The following is a 14,049-nucleotide window of genomic DNA, read 5'->3' on the forward strand; positions in this document are numbered from 1 at the left end:
TAGCCTAACCATTCAAGGATACATCTGTTCAGATGGGTTTTGAGTAGCAGTCCACCTCTATTTGTGCAGAAACTTTCCTTAGTGCTTTAGAGGCTGAGACTCTGGCCAGAAGGTATACCATGGACACATGTCTAAATAGCCTGACCCTCTGGGTTTTGCAGATTAGGATGATAGCACTGGTGCATCAATGTTATTTAAGGATATTATTGGTGTCGGTTATTTGAGGAATCATTAATTGCTGTATGTGCAGGCAGATTGCACACAATTTTACTTGCTGGGGATTTATGTGTGCCTGATCCAGGAAAGGTGGGAAATGTGTTTCCCACACATGAAATATTTACCATGTGAATCTTTATAACTTTCTCAGTAAGCTGATGAAAGAAATATGTCATCAGTCCCCTCAGCTCAAGGTGACAAGTTTTAGGGTCCCATGCCTGCTATGAGAAAAACAGCTTCAAATGACTGGATTAACACTGCTTTCTGACATACTATGACTTTGATACTGCTGATGTTTTTTGGTAACCATGCTAAAGTTACAGGAGTTTACCTTGAGGTAGCAGGCAAGCAAATACTGGTATCATATTACAATAACAGTAATGCTGTTATCTGTCATCACTTACACTGAACAGAGGTTCTTTTAGCAAAAGTATGACTCTGGGAGGGCTGCTAATTCAATGGCATTGTGTGAACTGTAACAGACCACAGAGCTGGTTTATATTTTTTTCCAGTGACTGAATCTAACATCTTCAGTAAAAACTAAAAATAGTTAATCCACTTTCATATCCCAGTATTTGAGGGCTTAAACAGGAATGAAATGGGGAAAAGGATGAAGGGAAAAGTAGTTGAACTGAAACAAATTTATCAAATACTGATTCTTTTCCTAAATAAATAAGGATAAATTCTGTTGCTTATGTGACTGTACTCACTTGATAATAAAGTACTGTAATGCTGGAAAGTCTGTCACAATTTCAGCTAAAGCACCGGACCATCAGCTCGTAAAGAATAGTCTGTGATTTGAAGCATGCAGAAAAGGCAGAGCTGGGAGGCTTCTGCACTATGTAAGCTAACAACTGGAGCTCTGCGTGGGGCATGGGCGCGCACGCACTCCACCCCTTACAGTGCTGTTTGTGTCAATATAACGTAAAGGATGTGTGTATGTTCAGTTATCTTGTATCTAGCTGTCATAAACCAAATACACTGTGTATCCTCTATACCCAGATGGCACAAACTCCTTCCAACTTTTTTTTGTGATAGGAAGGTGGCTGTAGGTCAAATTTAATAAAAAATTTAGATAATGGAGCTGGATAGAAGTAGGGAGATAAAAGAAAATTCAGATTTTCACTATTTTAAGAAAAAAAATATAAAAAAGTCAGACCTGGGGGCAAAATTAAATTACAGAAAGCTGAGCACTCAAACCTGCCTCTGGATATTTTTAATTCTGTTTTGTGATGTTGTTTTTTGGTGGTGTTCTCTTTTTCTTATTAAAAGTCTGGGAGAAGAAACCAAAACAGCCTCTCTGGGATTTTAATTCACTCACGGGAGAAAATGCCACACGCACTTTCCCAAACTACTCTAAATTTCTCTGGTGCATTATAATTCGGTATCAGAGAGCTAGAGAAGTCCAAAAGGTGCAAGATGAAAAATTGATATGCTGTGCTTCACTGTGCAGAACACACAGACCTGAGGAGAAGTGACTGGGAACACTTGGTGAAGCGAGCAATGAGTAATTTAAGGCTGTTTTGGGCAGTCCTACCTTCTGATTTGGTGATTATGTGGATGCCTCCTCAGCTATTTGCTGTGCTGAGCGGAATATTTACTGTATTGATAACAGCAAACCCTGGTAATGCTAGCTCCAGGAGTCAGAGCAAGTTCACAGAAATAACGTAGACTATGCCGTTTCTATTATTATGGCATTGCCTGAAGAATCTCAGTCAATAGACTCTGACTGCTTGAGGCTTATTCTCCGTGTCACATTGCCTTTCTTGGACCTTTTCTGCTGTTCGGGAGGAAGATAGATATTTTCTAGTAAAATAAATAATTTTCCAGGCTTTAGGTTTTGGCTTTTTGTTTTGTTTTGTTTTTAACCCAGTGAACTGTTTAGCATCCCATGAATGCAAAATACAGGTCTGATTCTGCTTCCATTTTAAATCAATGAGAACAGTGAATCCAAGGAAAGCAGATTTGGGATTTTTTTTGTTGTTAATTAGGATGTTTGACAACTCAAGAAGGTTATGTTTAGAAGAGAGTTAGATGGCTGTATCTGGTGTTTAATTTCTTGTCTGCAGAATAAATTTCCTGTTGTAAAAATGCCACAAAAGGTAGCTACTGCTGTTTATTGACTAAAGAGCCAAGTAAAATCCAGCTGTGAACATGTGGATAATAGGAGGTTTTCCCCATGCCGATATTTGATTTCCATGCACAACCTCATGTTGGTAAATATTAGTGTAAGTCTCTATTTTTTCTTTTGTGAATAGGGTACCTGACATGACCAGTTAATTGTATGTAAAAAGGTCTGTGAGGAAAAAAAAAACCTAAACGAAAAATAAAACATTGCAACAGTAGACTTGTTAGTAAATGGGAATCTTCATACTTTAAATGCTTAGGAATTTTTTCCCCTCCTTTTTCTGCATTTATTAGTAGAGCTGCGCTAAGCTCAGACTTTCTATAGTGCAGGAGATTCCATTATTTTGACAATTTTTCTCTGGCAAAGTGGCTCCCTTCAAGTAAAGTTTAAAAATGTTGGAAAACCAAAAAATTATTTTCCAAGAAACAATAAATGCTTTATTTTAGCTTAGTTTTTTAAAAGTTGGGAATTCTCCATTGCAAAATAGGAGTTTTGATTAGAAGAGTCAACTTGAAAGGGAAAAAAAAAAGCTTTGTCCTTCTGAAATTTCTAAAGGGACATTTCTGCATTTTCATTATTTACTTTTCCAAATAAATTTGCATTAAACAATGCATTTTCTCTATATTTTTATTTTAGTGGCAAATTATTAACTAGATCTAGTTACCAGTAGGTGCAGTAGAAGTTACTGATTGAGAAAGAGAAGTGTGTGAAAAATGCATAGAAAACCCTGAAGAAGCACATGAAACAGCTGAAGTGCATGCACTGTCAGCCTCCTGGTGACCTGTGGCCTCACCCCTATATTGGCTATTGATATGCCAAGTTTTCACCAGAAATAAAATACCCATTAGATACGGTTTGAGACAGCTGTATTTGTAGTATCCCATCCCCAGCATCCTCTTTTGCTGGGAGGACAACCAAAGAAGGGAGATAGGCTGCCAGCAGAGCTGGTTCTGCGAGGTACTGAGTATGTGAGTAGTACCTTTGTCCCCATCAGTACTGCTTGTGTATTTAAATTTATGCACATATTTAGTACTCTGCTGAATTGGTATGTCATACAGAATGGACATGCAATCCTTTTATGTGATGGACAGCTGCTAATTATTGCACTGGCCCATGTCTTTTGGCTTTACTAATTTTGCAAACCCACATATACTTACTGCCATGTTTCATCCAGGAGTCTAAAGTTGCCCTCTTCTATCAAATGCATTTATACCTCAGAATAGGTGCGTTTTGTCAATTTTGTTTTCCCTAGCCAGATTTAAGTTGTATAAGCGGCACTCACTTTCTGGATAGCCACTGGTCTGGCTGACCTTGGCAGCACGACAGCTGTCGTATTTTCACATGGATGAACTGTTCTTGAACAACTTCTCCAATGTATCGGGAACAAACAAGCTTTTCTTCAGCATCAGGAATGCAGCAGGTCTTCTTTCCAACTATTTTTTTCTTCTTCCACAGACATATTTATTGTGGCAATGGCAAGAAAATCCTACTGCTAAGCTTTCGTGTTTGAGTTCCTTTAAATTTCCTTCAGGGGAGTGACAGAAAAACGAACCTAGATCATGTCAGAGCTTGCTTTCTTTAATTTAACTCTTCATTTATTTTTAATAAACATGGGTATTAATTTGTAGTGGCAAGAAAAGCAGGAGGGCAAAATCCTTTTACATCTTTATTGCTAGTATTTCTATTTGTGTTGTGTATTTTTTTAATTTACATCACTGTGGTAGTTAGCAGTGACAAAGAGCCCAATGCTGCTGGGGAGGGTATTGCACAATCCCAAAGTATTTGCAGTGTGATGGACAAGCTGGCCAGCGATGAATGGCAGGGAGTATTATATACAAGGGGAGCGGCCTCCAGCTGGTAGCATGCTCACTAGATCCTTCAGGTGAACGAGGGGAGTCAGAGGATGGAAGGAGCAGGAGTGAGGAGGGAGCCAGTGTCAGGAGTCAGAAGTAGCAGCGTGGGAAGGCAGCGTGGACGACCAGGATGCTCAGACTGGGCTGGGGTAAGAGTCCCTCACTAGCAGACAGTAGAGGGTGATCGTGAGAGCACAGTCCTGCTGACACCAAAATCTTTTGGGGAATGCAGCAGTTTTGTTAGGAAAAAAAAAAAGCTTCATCTCCAAAAATGAATTTTCTGTCAAGTTGTGAGAAAAGGAGAGAACACTCCCAGAAGAGCCAATAACCCATTTGTTAGAGCTTCTGCCTGGCAGACAAAAGTTTATGTTAATTTGGGCCTGATTCAGCCTGGAGGTTTGTATTTAACTGGAGGTTGTATTTCTACATTGGTCCTTGCAGTTACTTAAAGATTTGTAGTAGTACAGTGCCATGGCATGGATTAACTGCTCAGCAGCTTCGCTCTGAGTAGTTTTTGCAGCCTACACTGAGCTGCATCTGTAATCTAAAATTAACTGGTTTTCTCCAAAACTGCACTCCTGTACCCTCCAACCATGTCTTTGTGGAATAAGGGGTGAAGCACAGAGTCCTTTGATTTAATAGCAATGTAAATCATTAAATCCAAGTTCTTTGTAAAAGTTTGCATGTTTCTGGACCTGAGCTGACTTATGTGGAGCTGGCTTGTGTTTCTCTGCTCCATATGCACAAGTGGTTTTCACACCAGGGATGTCAGTAGTCAGGAAGGGAGTCAGAAAACATGTTTTGTTTGAGTTGTGCAAAAAAATAAACCTTCAATGGTAGCAGTAAGTATAATTGATGCCTGAGTCTTGTGTGGCAGAAGAGCTGGTGTTCAGCAATCACATAACTTTGGAGAGAGATTTAAAGTTGCAGATTTTATTGACACTCCTGCATTTTGCATATTTTTTTCATCTTGGGAATGAATTTCAGACCCCAGTGGTTAGTATTAATGCTATATATCCTCTGTGGTTAGTATTAATGCTATAAAGCCCTGCCAAATGTGGAGAAAGTTAGAACTGAAAAAAAATAACCCACTGTGAAGAAGTTAGATGCAAACAAACGGGGATGGAGGCTTATGCTTACAAAGAGCTCAGCTCTGTTGGCACTTCTCCTGGACCAGTCCTGTCAATCTAAATCTGAAATATTTGCAGAGTGAAGTGTTGCTAATGAGCAAGGCTGGCAGGACCGGACCGAAGTGAAGAAGGCACCTGAACAAGCCGTTTAAAGCAGGAACCGAGAGACCAGGCTGAACACTGTGAATCAAACTGTTCCATTCTACACTTGTATTAATCTGTTCACATCTGCCTTTCTGCCAAAGCTGGAGGAGACCGTCAGCTGGCATGTGCCGTGCCAGCTCGGGAGCCGCTCGGCTCTTGCCTAGACGAGCGTGGGACGCTTTTGCATAGCCGGGGGGACTCCAGCTCTGGTGTGTTCAAAACAAAGTGCAGCCTATAGTTTGTTTTGTCTTTCAGTGGAATAAAAATACAGCATTTGGCAGAATGTGTTCTGTAAACTGGTGATTTTTTACTTAAAATGCAGTGAGCGAACTTGGCTGTATAAGCTTGGGGTCTTGAAAGTTCCTCTGAAAATACGGTTATTTTTTTAAGTTAATTTTTTTACTGGAGTTGATTTAATTCAGAGGAAGTTTTGTTTTCTTGCTTGCTTGCCTGAGGGTTTTTGGTAGGTTTAAATAGATGAGCTTCATTTCTTCTGCAGCTTATTTTGGTGAAATTTCTGTAGAATTTGGGGGAGATAGCACAGTACAAATGGAATTAGAGTTCAAAACTTTGTGTTAGAGCTTGCAGACCCCAAAAGCAAACTCTTGTATTTCATAGTGATTTTCCAAGCCTTTGAGCTGACATGAGCTCAGACTTGGTAAAGGAAGGGAAGGCCCAGTGTTTCTTTGGAGAGCTTCATGAAGAGCTTCCCGTCTCCTTTGGGGCCCTTGAGTCAACCCGCCAAACCCCACTGTGCAAAGCCATACGGGGAAGGTGCTTCCCACGCTTGCATGGCTGATGCTACCTTTCAGTGCAGATATTTTTAACTATTCCATGTCCTAGTTCTGCTTGGGGCCAAGGTGTTGCTTCAGGGCTGTGGCAGACTGGGTGGGCAGCTGCTGGACTCGGCGCTTGGCGAAGCCACCAAAAATCCTGCAGAAAACCTGGGGCAGCACCAGCTTCTTCCCAAAGAGTAAGTGGCTCTGAGAGGTTTTGCCACATAAGGGCCTGTTTGAGGCTGTAGGCACCAGCTGACAGGGGTGTCTTTGCCTCCCAACAGATGGCCGGGCTTTTTATTTCAGCAAGCAATCTTGCGTGGAGGGGTGGTCTCCAGATCCTGCCAGCATTTTGCATGACAGGGCCAGCTTAGGGCAAGAGGGATCTGATGTCCGTGCCCTTCATAGCTCATGAGCTAAATGATGAGCTGTTGACAGGAAAGCCATCATCTGAAGTGTAAGATCCTGAACTCCCCCTGCTTTTCGTTTTTCTTTGGTGGAATTAATGCCCTATTTGCTTGTCTCTCAAAATCCATTCTGGCACGAGTACAAACCCTCGCCTGGTGGCAAGCAGTTGTCTGGATTCGAGATGCCAAGATTTGCGCTGACAGCTCCTTCTACACAATCTAAGTCAGGCTGTCACAGCTGGCCATTAGAGGCTTAAAAAGACACACACATGTACAACAAATAGCACCAATTTTCCATTATTGAATATCGGAACCTGCTTGATGAGAAAATGTAACGGCTTACACTGCTCTTTATTTTAGTGTAAACAAACACAGTGTCTCCAAACCCCCGTTCAAGTGTGGTGGCTGTTTATTTTATGTTGATTGCTTGCTCTTATTTAGGAGCAGAGGTCTAGAAGGAACTTCCTGGGTCAGGAGATCCAGTCCTTGATAATCCCAAGTATCACATTCTATAATCCTCCTCATTACCTTAGTTTTCTTTAATGAAAATGGTCCCCTGTAGTTTCAGTTTGTCCTTGCAGCCATTTGCCTAGTATGATTTTCTTGGCATGGAGGAACAAGCACCAAAACTTGTCTTGTTGAAGGGTAGCATCACAGCTAGAGCAGGGCAGAGAACGCTGCCTATCAAAAAGGGGTTTTCTGAAGCTGTTTACCCTGCAGTTTTGCCTTTCTTGATGGCAGTATGTGCAAATGCTACTGACCTCGCATTCCATTTGCCTGCTAAAAGACGGATGCTTGCAAAAGTTAACTTTCTGATTTAAAGTAAAACAGGATCAAACAATTCCCTGCCCTGCTTTTGTATATGGACACAGGTCAGATTAGGTTCTGCTTAGTCAACTGATGGTCATTGCAAGTGTAATGCTGCTCTGTCTGGTTGCACTAGGTTTTAAACTTGCTGTAGGATTAAATTTTGCATGGCTGAGCTTTAGTAGACCTTAGTCTGTAGTTTATTTTGGACAAAAGGTTGATAAACTTTGGCTCTCAGGGAGGAAGCCTGGAATCTGAGACCCACTATTATTCATTGACTTGTCTTTATGAATTTACAGTCCACTGATGCATAACACTGAAGGAAATCTTTTCAGTGAAACGTTTACTTTTTTCTTTGGCTTTGTAAAATGCAATGTCTTTTCTTAGAGATATATGTCGTGGTCATATAGCTACTTCAGTGAACTGTGTATGGTCAGGAAATAGACTGCATTGAAAATATTTCATTTTTCTGTGAAGTAAATCTTTTAACCAAGGCTTCCCCCCTTCTCCTCTCAGGGTTTTGGTCTCCCATTAACCGTTATTTGAGCATTAATTTTATGCACAAACTTTTCAGTAGTTTTGTATTAAATCAAAATTTGCACACGACAGTGAATTTGTAAAACAAAACCCCATTATACGTAAGGGAATTTTCTTGGCTGGCATTTTTCTGTCCTCTTTTTGCTGTGCTGAAATATGTCTCTCTTACTTCCTTGCTGCTATGGATGGCACAGCGAGGCTGGCCATTTAGCGCGATAGAGGGACTAGCTCTGCAAACTTTAATGGCTCTGACACAACAGATCTATTAATCTAATGCTTAAACGTTTCGGACGTGTTACACATTTTGCTGGATTGGGGCCCATGCAAGCTCTGCTCTGTCTTTGGATGGTCAGTAGGATGATTTGTCTGAATGTCTACTGTAAATAAGGTGCTATTAGACCAAATGTGCAGATGTTACATAGTACTACTACGCACTGTTTATAAGATGTTAATGTCCGTTTCTCTTTCTCTGCAGGTTCTTCTTGAAATTTTTCCTCAAATGTAACCAAAATTGCCTAAAAAATGCAGGAAACCCTCGAGACATGCGTCGATTCCAGGTCAGTCGGACACGCTTCCTCCTTTAAAAATCAGCAGCTGTTAGGAACAGAAGTACTTTGACCCAAACTAACCTAGTAATTCACTGGAAGATGCTAAAAACATAAGGTCACAGAATATTGCCTGAGGGCTTCTTGTCACAGCAGAATTGGCAGGAAGTAGTCAGGTTTTCTTGCTCTGGACAAGAGAACTCTTGAAGATAATGTCATCTCCAAGGGAAGTGAAAGCATGAAAAGGAAAAATCAAAATAACCTCACTGTTGATTTAGGTTGTGGGGCTACCCTGCTCTGAGATATTCCCTTCTGCCTGGAGAACTACTTGCTTTCATGTAAACACTAAGTAATGACCATGTTTATTGGAAGGGGCAGAGGAGGGTATAAGAGCAATTAATAAAATCAGGTTTGTGACTACACTTCAGCAGTTATTCTTCAGCAGTGTTAAAGACTCATAAACATGCATCAATGGGATGAAGGTCCATCCCTGTAGTTAGCACTTGGAAAAAGCTACCATTGGGTGTATCTTTCTTGGGATGTTTTGGGCCGGTATTTCCCTGCTGTTGCACCATGTGGCAGTGGGGCTTGGGAACTGTAGTATCAACACAACTTCAGATCGCCAGGGACTTTTTTTTTTATGCTACACCTATGTCCATGACTAATTTTGGGATCAAGTACAGCACTGTCCCTGCTGTAGATGGTCTACACCTGCTTTCCCCAGTGCTGGCCACAGTGGTGTGGTGGCAAAGCTAAGAAAGAGTTGCTTGACCCCCTTTATTGAAGACGTGGTCCTTTGTGCCCATAATGCTTTACCCGAGTGTGTGCTGAACAGAGGTATGGGGTAGAGAGCCAAAGGACCTTCTCTTGTGATGGGAAGAGTGTATATGGCCCAGGGAGAAAACATGATAGAGTCTGTCAGTGGGGATTGGCCTCAGGGTTCTGAGGAAGAAATAGGAGATTTGTCCCATAGACTACATGGGTCTCTGGAGGAAGACAACTCCAAAAGATGGCTGCTTTCTGCAGTAGCTCAGGACCTTGTTTGCTTTTTTAACAGCATTGTCACACTTAAATAAAAGTGCTAAATGTTATATAAATGACAATATTATTTACATGCAGAACACGTCTTTTGTTGAACGACTTAATTGCAACAACGCTGGAAGGCAGAAGGGTGTTATTTGACCCTCTGAGCATAGAGGTGCAGAAGTGAGGAGATGTGGCCACAGGGATTAGATTAATCAGTATAAGAGCTAGCATTAGCATGGCAGAGCCCTTAGCTTTTCACCCCACACTCCTCCCTCCATCACGTTTCTCCTGTGATTCTAGAGGGCGTTATCACTGAAGGCAAAAATGGAAAAAGGACTCTCACCAGCACAGGGATTTAGGCCAAGCAGTCACCCTTGGGGCCTGTCAGAGCTTGCTTCACAACATGTACACGCTGCTGGGTTTGTGTTCGTCCAGGCTTGAGGCTGATTTTCATATGGTAATGCCTTTGCGTGTTCTCTCAGAACAGCAATCAGGAGCCTGTGTCGGCGGGTAGGTAGGACATAGGAAAGGTGGTTGATCTCTTGACTTGTAAAGACATTCTGTCATACAAACCCAGCTTCACAGCAGTTGAGCTTTCTGTGTGTAAACAGAGACTGCTTAATTACACAGGTCATGTCAATTAGTGTGACCTTAGCATTTTCAAGAAATTAATCACTTTCAGCCAAGTGAACCACTCATACTATAATACAGGGTGGTATTGAAGCTTGCAACATTCTGTTGAGTGCCCAGGCTTATTGTTTTACAATAGCTGCTTTTGTTTCTTCCTCCCCTCTCCCCTGTCCCCTCTCTTCTCCCTCCTCTCCTTTTTTAAATTTTGAATTTGTTGCTCTTTTAGCAATAGACTTCTTAAAATAAACCAGTCAGACTCTACAGAGTCCAGGCTTCATTTATCGTTTTTCAGGGTGAAAAAGATGAAGCATACACATAGTATCTCAATGGTACGATGCACCTAGATGCTTGAGACAATGTTGTATAGGAACCAAGTGAAATCTGGGCCCCTGTGAAGTCCGTGGAGGGTTTGCTGTCAGCTACCTTTGAAATAATGCCAGTGACTTACAAGGTCTCTAACAGTTATGTGTGTGAAACTTCATTCAGACTCACATATAGAAGTGAATTAGGAAGTTTTATCCTGAACTTTGCATGCAAATGTAGTAGTGTGATAAGCCTAATATAAAAGCAGATGTGGGCCTGGAAGGAAATAAATTTCTCTGCATGTCTGAGGTCTCCAGGCACGTGACAACTGGAGTGGTGTTGAGTGCCAGCAAAAGTGTGTGCTGGAGCAATGCTGGCCGTAGCTCTGTTAGTTGTCTATCTGCTAGCAGCAGAGGAGGAATCTGGAGGAGAAATTTCTCAGCGAGTAGAAATCAAGTAGTATGCAGGGACTCAAGAAAGTTGAGTGTTCAGCTGTGCTACAGACTCCCTGCTTGTCCTTAAGAAAATCATTTCATCTCTGAAAACAGAGATGAAATGTACACCAATTGCAATGCAATGCAGTTGTGCCCCAATTGCACAAAACAATTGGTGATAGCATATATTATCACCTTTGTCCAACCTTGCCTTTTTCTTCCAGAAACCTCTTGGAGCAGATACTCAGTCTGGTTTTGCATTCTTCATCACAATAAGTTGTCAGTTTTGGGGCGGCTGTAGTGCCCCAATTAGTGGTATCATGGGTGAACTCTGCAGATTTTATTTTTCATCACTACAAACTCATTCATACAACCTAAACAGTTTTGTAAGTTATTGTAATCAATGAAACCCAGGTGCCCTAGTTATGTTGTTGTTCTTGTTTTAGCACAACTGCTTGCAAACTGACACATGTCAAGTTTTAATTTAGAGGAAACTTTTCAGACTGAGACACTGCATAAAACCCCAAACATTCGTTTATTATGAAAACTTTGAAAGTCACTTAGAAATTGCCATGCTGTTTGATTCTGTTACCACAACCTCCTCCTCAGCCTGGGCTGCTAGTTTGCCTCCATGGGATGCTGCCACTCATGTTTGAATTGAAGCCACTTGTGTCTTATTGCAAATTTGCATAAAAGACAGGAATGATGCTTCATGAATCCCAGATAATGGAATTTGGACATGCAAGGCTCCATCCCCAGAGAAGAGAAAGCCAAAAAAAAAAAAGACTGAAAAATAGCAGTGAGAGCTGTGGCCCAATTCAACAAGGTAATTAAGCGCCCAGCCTGTCCTTGAGCACGTGAGCAAAATTACTGAATGTACTTATGTGCTTTAAGTTAGGCACTTTTTTAAGTGTCTTGTTAAATCAAGAGTAATTTTTAGTTAAAGAAGTCAACACATTGTAGGAAGAGGTCACCAAGTGGTGATGAAAATAAAGACATTGCTCAAGCCATTTCTGCATAGCTTTCAGAAGAGCAGCAAACACCGGAGTTACAGGTTTAACACTTGACACACTTCAAACCTGGAAATCATCGTAGTCAGATTTTCTCTGCCTTTGCCACTGGATGTTGGGGACATGGCAAAAATATCAGATCCCTCACCATACATCGGAGAAAATTGAAAGCACAAGGAACATGCTATGTCTTAATCAGCTAGCAAAGCTTAATGGGCTGTGGTTAAAAATGAGGAGTCATACAATACTTAATTTTGATATATTAGGTGAGGTACTATAACAAATAAACAGGCCAAGTGCTAAACGTGGATAAATAGCTTGATCTCCAGGCTCCTGGTCTCTGAATTTTTTTTTTTTTTTAAACTAGGCTCCAAAGTATTCACAAACTGAACTATTTAATGGCAGGCAGAATAATTCACAAAGCTGTGATACATTAATGCAGTTGATAGTGCCAACTTCATTGAAGAAAGTTGTAAAGCAATGTGTTTCTTTCATACCTCTGTCTCCCCTGGTGTTGATACAGGATTTAAATTCAAAATCTATGAAGGGCTAAAGCTAAAGCTCAAAATCATTTTCCATGTTTGCCTGTCCCAAATTAAAACTGTGTTTTGTTGACAAAATTTGGAAAGGTTTGAGATTTGGCAGGCCTGGTTGTCCCTGTGCTTACATTAATGTGTCAGCACCTCATTAATCATTTATTAAACTGTAGTGTGCCTTTCCCTCTTGCTATGGTCTGTGTTTTAGGATGCCTCAGTGCCCATTCCACATATACTTTGGCTCTCCCCCGTAATTTTATGATTTCTCCACAAATTAGTTTTAGCATGTGCTTTAACTTGAACATATCCCAGTCATTTCAAAATCAAAATGAAGAGAGTGTAGTATTTTTTTGGATTAAAAAATATGAGTAGATCTTACAAGTATGTAAGTGCTCCGTAGTGATCCAAGTATGTAACCGTGGCACACAATATTCAAGGTGTAGTTTTTCTCTGTTAATAATTGGGGGCATTAATATTTCGTTAGTGCAGTGTATGTTCAGTATTCCTGTATTAATGAGATTTTACATTTAAAGAATTGAGCAGTAAGCGTGTGCTGCTTCTTACAGGTGCACTATGAATAATCATTTTTTTTTTTCAGAGATACACATAAGAGTAACCACTTTTTTTTCTGCATTTCCTGAGACTGGAAACAGTTTCTCTTGGGGATTCCTTTTATAGTTTCTTCTGCTAACGACACCAAAGAACCACACCAATGTGGTCTCTTTGTAGTAAATCAAACTCTCTGTTCAGGAGGTATGTAGGAAGACACTGTTAAGTAATTCAAAATATGTTGCATCAACAGTTTCTGAAACCTGAGGGGGGGAAAATTAAATGTAGATTTACTCACATAAAACTGACCTCACTAGGATTGTTTCCTTGAGTTCTTCCCTAGAAAGGAGCATGTATAGCGACAGCTACTTATATATTTGATTTCCATAGGTTTGAGACCTACCTTGCTATTATTACTCTTGACATGCTATTTTTCTGGAATCCTATTTCTAGAAATGTTCAAAAGTTTGGGTTTCAGCACAGGATTGGTCAGCTTCAGTGGGAAATCTGTGTGTACCTATATGGTTTTAGGATTGGTGAAAATATTTTATGTTGTAGCCATTGTTATTAATTGTAATAGTGTTAATTTTCATATACATCTAAGCAGACCCATAAAAGAAGATAAGGAGCTGGCATAAAATGGTGGAGCTGTGACAGGCAATGCCAGCTAAGGATTTGGCTCAAAATCCCAGTTGCAAAGAATTTACAATGGTTGCAAGTGCACAAATAATATTGCAAACCCTGGGCCACTTACTATAAGATCATATTTTATTGAAAATATCATAAACTTTATTCTGTCCCTCAGGAATGCAATGTATAAATTACTTTTGAAATCCCTTTTGGAATTTTATATATAGGGCTTGGGTTTTTTCCCCTTAGTTTGATTTCAGAAAAACTTACCAATAGTGTTTGGTGCTTTCTTTTTCCCAAATTTCCATTTGTAAGAGCTCTTGAATCATTTATTCTGTATTTTAATATCTTTCACTTAAAACACAGACAAAAATCTATTGCCTGGAAT

The 14,049-nt window shown here is 40.5% G+C and overlaps 1 protein-coding gene across 1 annotated transcript in view; it reads left to right on the top strand.

The window, feature by feature from the left end:
* Nucleotides 1–8,471: 8,471 nt before the first annotated feature.
* The window catches only part of LOC104623035 (transcription factor COE1), a gene marked incomplete at its 5' end in the record, with an annotated part of 102,636 nt that continues 97,058 nt past the window's right edge, over nucleotides 8,472–14,049 (top strand). The window contains one exon of the mRNA XM_010289981.1: nucleotides 8,472–8,555. Coding sequence (XP_010288283.1) covers nucleotides 8,472–8,555 — 84 coding nt within the window. The remainder of the gene's footprint in view (nucleotides 8,556–14,049) is intronic.

Source organism: Phaethon lepturus, unplaced genomic scaffold (genome assembly GCF_000687285.1).
Source record: "Phaethon lepturus isolate BGI_N335 unplaced genomic scaffold, ASM68728v1 scaffold17976, whole genome shotgun sequence".
NCBI lineage: Eukaryota > Metazoa > Chordata > Aves > Phaethontiformes > Phaethontidae > Phaethon > Phaethon lepturus.